Source organism: Indicator indicator, chromosome 37, assembly GCF_027791375.1.
Source record: "Indicator indicator isolate 239-I01 chromosome 37, UM_Iind_1.1, whole genome shotgun sequence".
Taxonomy (NCBI): domain Eukaryota; kingdom Metazoa; phylum Chordata; class Aves; order Piciformes; family Indicatoridae; genus Indicator; species Indicator indicator.
In genome coordinates this window covers 3,608,402-3,614,401 of record NC_072046.1, presented here as the reverse complement: position 1 = coordinate 3,614,401, position 6,000 = coordinate 3,608,402, and the positions used below count along the sequence as shown (strand labels likewise).

Here is a 6,000-nt window from a genome sequence, read left to right as displayed (position 1 = left end):
AGGCTCCCCCAGTACAGGCTATGACCCCCCCCCCCCATACTGATGAGGCTCCCTCAGTACAGGTTATGAGCTCCCCCTACTGGTGAGGCTCCCCCAGTACAGGCTATGACCCCCCCCCCATACTGATGAGGCTCCCTCAGTACAGGTTATGAGCTCCCCCTACTGGTGAGGCTCCCCCAGTACAGGCTATGACCCCCCCATACTGGTGAGGCTCCCCCAGTACAGGCTATGACTCCCCATACTGGTGAGGCTCCCCCAGTACAGGCTATGATCCCCCATACTGGTGAGGCTCCCCCAGTACAGGCTATGACCCCCCATACTGGTCAGGCTCCTCCAGTACAGGCTATGATCCCCCCATACTGGTGAGGCTTCCCCAGTACAGGCTATGACCTCCCCCTACTGGTGCGGCTCCCCCCGGTGCATTAACGCCTCCCTTCCAATAGGGGGAGCCTTTGCTCGCTCCCTCCCTCTGGCGCCGGCCTCGGGGCGGAGCCTAACTGTGATTCTCCGAGCTGGACGCTAGGTGGCGCCGTACCCCGGTGCCCGCTCCGTGCCCGCCGGCCCCGCCTCAGCCCAGGTGAGGCGGAGCCCGGCGGGCTCGGAGCGGGCACCCCCCCCCCCTTCGTCGTGTCCCGTTCCTCAACCTCGGGGCACGGCCCGGCACCGTCACCGCCATGGCGGAACAGGAGAGCTTGGAGTTCGGCAAAGCCGACTTTGTGCTGATGGACGCCGTCACCATGCCTGAGTTCATGGCTAACCTCCGCTTGCGGTGAGCCCTGGAGGAGGGTGAAGGGAGGGAGGCACCGGCTCGGTGTGAGGAGGGGGAAAGGTGCTGGGGCACCCCTGCTCCCTCTTGGGTGCTTCGGGGTGGGGTGTGAGGGTTCGTCCCGACACTTCTTCATCTTCTCGGTGTCAGGTTGGTAGCGGGGGTGGGGAAGGGTTTGCGTGGTGCTGGGTTAGGGAGTTGAAGCGATCCGGCGCTGAGGGGGGAGCCGCGGGCAGCCGCCCCTCCGCCTGCCCCTGCCCGCCCGAGCTGAGCGAGCCCCACGGCACGGCAGACACCGCAGGAAGAGAGGTTTGCTGTGAAACGGGTACCGAAGTGAGCACGGGTGCGGGCAGGGAGCACCAAGCTCTGCTTTTGGGTCTCTCCGGGCGTTCTGTCACCCCTTTGGGGCACGTCCCATTTCTCCTCAGCTTCAGGCATCGAATCACGGAATGGTTTGTGTTGGGAAAGAGCTTTCAGATCATCAAGCCCATTCGCTGACCCAGGGCACCACTGACCCATGGCCCTCAGCACCACATCTCCACGGCTTTGAAACCCCCTCCAGCGATGGGGACTCCACCACTGCCCTAGGCAGCCTGGGACAGGTCTTGACAGCCCTCAAGGGGAAGAAATTGTTCCTCACGTCTGACCTAAACCTCCCCTGGTACAACTTCAGGTTGTTTCCTCTTCTTCTGCCTCCACCTTGCACAATTCCCCTCTAACAGGTCTCTCACCTATGCTGACATCTGGTCAAGATGGTAAAAAAAAAAGTCAGCAATAAAAGTCCCCAGGTCCAAGGCTGCTGCAGCCTCGCAGCTGTCCATTGCTGCAAACTCGCTGCATTAATATCTTGTGATCTTTATGGTTTTATTTCCCTCCTGGATGTGATGGGCTTCAGGGAGATCTGCATTTCCATCCCTCTTTGCTCTCCGAAGGACAACTCAATCCTGGGCAGCACTGATAGAGAGGGCAGCTGGTGGGGGACCCTAAGTCTGAGGCTGTCTTTCACTTTCCGTTATCAAAGATTCATGTGAGCTCTTCCTGATAAACTCTTGTGCCCCTGCTCCTGCAAGGATTTGACAATTACCAAAGAGAATCCTTTGGGATAAAAATGTGACTTACTGGCTGGCTGCTGTATGTCCACAGTTTTGCTTGGGTTTTACTGATCTTTCCTTCCTGCACCTGCATTCAGGGCCTTGAGCAGCCTGGGCTAGTGAGAGGTGCCCCTGCCCATGGCAGTGGGGTTGGAACTTGATCTCTAAGGTCCCTTGCAACCCAAACCATCCTAGGATTCTATGATTCTGGAGATGGCTGAAATCAGTACCTTGTCAGGTCTGTGCAGTTGTGGGACACCAGGGCAGCAGCTCTAGCAACAGCCAAGGGAAGAGAGGTGAGCTAAGCTTCCTTGACTGGCATAAGACTACCAAGGAAGGAGAAATTTAAGCCCCTTCAGGCATCTCCTCTGGATGCAGTCTTGTAGATCTTGAGGTCTGGCTGCATCAGCTGCTGCTTGATCAGGAATCTTTGTGCTAGACAACTGGCTGCTGGGGGGTACTGGTCCCTGCTGCTGCAAGGCCCAGGCTCAGATCCTGGCAGTGTGAGACACTAACACCTCACATGTTTGATTCTATTTCTCTTTGATGTTTTGGATTTTTATTTGGCTAGAAAGGGAATTTGTGTTTAAATGCTAAGAAAAACATAACATGAACAAGTTGAGCTTTGAGCACGAGGAGATGTCAGGTTTCAGTATGGTTTTGGTGGCTCTAAAAGTTTAAATTTGCCTCATTTCTGCACACCGTGAGACCTGTAGAGCTTAAAACCAAAATCACTGTAACTGGCAGGAAACCTGCCTGCAACAGTTTGGTCTTGGGGTCCTTCTTTGTTGGTTACTGTGAGCTAGAAATCTAAAGTGTTGGAAACAGGTTGTTAGGTGTTTGGGATGTTAGGTGTTTGGGTTGTTAGGTGTGTTGGCTGTGTTTGGGAATCAAATTAATTAAGTGAGAGGTGCCTTGCACTGCTGGACTTTGCTGATTTTATGTAAAAGAGGATGAGTAGGACAAGTTAGAACTTCTGGATCCCTCCAATTGAGACATAATTTGATTTAATTTTCCCTGTAACGTGCTGCTTGAGGTCTGGCCATCCCTGCTGTGTCCAATGCACAGCCAAGCATCCCTTTAAGTCCCAGATTACAGATTGCACCAGGCTGGAAGAGATCCTGTCCAACCCCTCTGCAGTTGGACACCTCCAACTAGATCAGGCTGCTGGAGCAGGTCCAGAGGAGGGTCACAAAGATGATCAGAGGACTGGAGCACCTCTCTGATGAAACAGGCTGAAGGAGTTGGGGGCTGTTCAGCCTGGAGAAGAGAAGGCTCCAGGGAGACCCGAGAGCTGCATTTCAGTGCCTGAAGGGGACCTACAGGCAGGCTGGGGAGGGACTGCTCAGAAGGGGCTGTGGGGATAGGAGAGGGACAATGATTTGAAACTGGAGCAGGGCAGAGTTACGTTGGACATCAGGAGGAAGTTCTGCACAGTGAGGGTTGGGAACTGGAACAGGCTCCCCAGGGATGTGTCATGGCCACTGGTACTCAAACCCAAGCCTTTTCCTGGGACAGCAATTTCAGACTCCAGTTGGACCTTTTGGCTCCAATCTGCAGTTTGCAGGCAGAGTTGTTTTGCACTTCAAGGTTGTTTGGTGTCTGCTGTGGACAGAATAATCTGTTGTTAAAAAAATGGGTAGTTACTTTTCCTACCCTTGCTGCTCTCATCCCCTGACTTGAGGCTTGTCTGCAGTGGGATATTTGGGAAAGCTGATTTGGGCTTGACCCAAAGTGTGGCTTTTCAGGGCTAAACTCTTCAAAGCCCCATTTGACTCTGCTGCAGGAGCTGTGGCCCTGGGCTGCTGCCTCAGCTTTGCTCTCAAAGCAGCATTTGCCTCTGATTTTTCCTGCTTTGGAGGCAGTAATAAACTCCTGCTGCTGCCTCATTGGTAGCTGTGCCAGCCCCAGCTGAGAGCCCAGGAGGTGCCCTGTGCAGGGTTGGTGATGTCAGGTTGTCTTCTGTCCCCATGTGTGGGTGGCCTGTGTGCCACTCGGGCACAGAGAATGGGGAGGTCGTTGCTGCTCTGTCATTAAGTCCAAGGGCTGGGCTTGTTGGGTTGACACTTGGATGGGCTCCACCCTGTTCCATAAATCCAGCTTTCTGCCAGAGCTATTTTTGTTCAGGGTCACTGCCTGACCCCAGACGGGCTGTGCTGGGTTTAGTTCCCAAGTGAGCCCAGATGTGGGTGGGACTGGACTCACACCAGAGGCAGTGCATGCAAGGATATTTCCCCAAGGATGTCTCTAGTGGGAAAAAGAGAAATGGTGAAGCTGCACTCTTCCTGACTTGAGTGTTTGAAGGTGGTGGTGCTGCCAGGGGCTGGCTGAGTGTGGCCCATGTGTGTCTCAGCTGCAGGGCCTGCCTGGGCAGCTGGGTGGATGCAGTGTGGGTTGCCTTCCTTGTTTTGCTGTGAGGGTGCTGGAGCCCTGGAGCAGGCTGCCTAGAGAGGCTGTGGAGGCTCCTTCTCTGGAGGGATTCCAACCCCCTCTGGCTGTTGTGATCCTGGGCAAGCTGCTGTGGGTGCTTTAGAAGAGGGGTTAGACTTGATGATCTCTGGAGGTCCCTTCCAGCCCACACCTTGCTGGGATTCAGGGGTTTCCCAGTCCCTGTGCTTCATGCCCTGTTGTTTATAGGTTCATGTGGTGATTCTGCAGGGATCCCACACTGATAGCACGTTTTCATGGCCATGTCTTCATCAGCTGGTCATTTCATGGAGGCTCCAGCAGCCACTGGGTATCCCACATTAAATGTAAATAAAAGTCAGCTGGTCCTTGAATTCCTTCGTTCTGAGAGAGCTTCCTACCCACATCTGGTTGTGGTTCTTAGTCATCAGAATAATGAAGAGAAAAAAAACCAGTAGTACTGGAACAATTAGAGTGCACTCAGTAGCCAATTTTGTTTCTTTACAAACCTCCAGAGCTTTAAGAGATGATTGCTCCTGCAGTGGTCCTGAGTGTGAATTACTGCAGAGGGCTGTATTTGAGCAGCCTGCTCCTCAGCAGAGAGCCTTTAGCCAGGTCCCTGCTGGCCCTTGAGGGCAGGTCGAGTCCTGCAGCAGCAGCTGGGATTTCAGTTCCTGAAATTACTTCAAAGATACCTTGAACCAGGGAATCTTTTTGTTCTCAAGCAGCTCTTGGGTCCCTGTCACTGGTGTTCAAGGGCTGGTGTTTAGCAGTCCAGGTGTCACCTGCCTGTGATCTGAGGGAGGACAACCTGCTCTGGACTGCTTCAAACACTTTCATTGAACTCCCCTACGAAGAGAGACAGAGAGCCCTGGGGCTGTTTAGTCTTGAGAAGACTGAGAGAGGGTCTGATCAATGTCTATAAATATCTGAGGGGTGGGTGTCAAGTGGAGGGGGGCAATCTCTGTTGGGTGGTGCACAGTAATAAGCCAAGGAACAATGGATACAAACTGGAACATAGAAGGTTTCATCTCAACATGAGGAGAAACTTCTTTAGAGTGAGGGTGATGGAGCACTGAAACAGGCTGCCCAGAGAGGTTGTGGAGTCTCCTTCTCTGGAGAGTTTCAAAATCCATCAGGATGTGTTCCTGTGTGGACTGCTCTGGGTGATCCTGCTCTGGCAGGGCCCTGGACTCGATCTCTGGAGGTCCCTTCTAACCTCTAACATTCTGTGGTTCCATGAACTTAGCATGGCTGTGCCTGTTCCACAGCAGGTGGAATGAGATGGTGCCTGTGGAAAGGCAGCAGTGGCCTTGAGGAGCTGCTGAGGTTTGGCAGGAATTGTGTAGGTGAAACTTGTGGTGAGAAATTGAGTGAGCAACACAAAATTGAACATCATTGTTCATCACCTCAAGCCATAATGCAAATGACAAGTGATAAAATCATCAATTTTCTTCCTTGTGAGGATGAGGACAAGAAGATTTATGAAAAGCTGGACAGGAGCCAGCACCAAGTGCTGCCAGCCCAGCCCCAGCCTGTCCTGAGCTGATCCCCAGCAGTGTGGGCAGCAGGGGCAGGGAGGGGATTCTGCCTTCTGCTGTGCTCTGCTGAGACCTCCCCTGCAGTGCTGGGGCAGCTCTGGAGTCCTCAGCACAGCACAGACAAGGACCTGGTGCAGCAGGGCCAGAGGAGGCCACAGCAATGCTGGCAGGGCTGGAAGCCCTCTGCTGGGAGGCC

General features: G+C 53.8%; 1 protein-coding gene across 1 annotated transcript in view; it reads left to right on the top strand.

Moving 5' to 3' along the window:
• Positions 1 to 674: 674 nt before the first annotated feature.
• MYO1D (myosin ID) overlaps positions 675 to 6,000 on the top strand; it is a 233,184-nt gene continuing 227,858 nt past the window's right edge. Inside the window, exon 1 of the mRNA XM_054396475.1 lies at positions 675 to 769. Coding sequence (XP_054252450.1) covers positions 675 to 769 — 95 coding nt within the window. The remainder of the gene's footprint in view (positions 770 to 6,000) is intronic.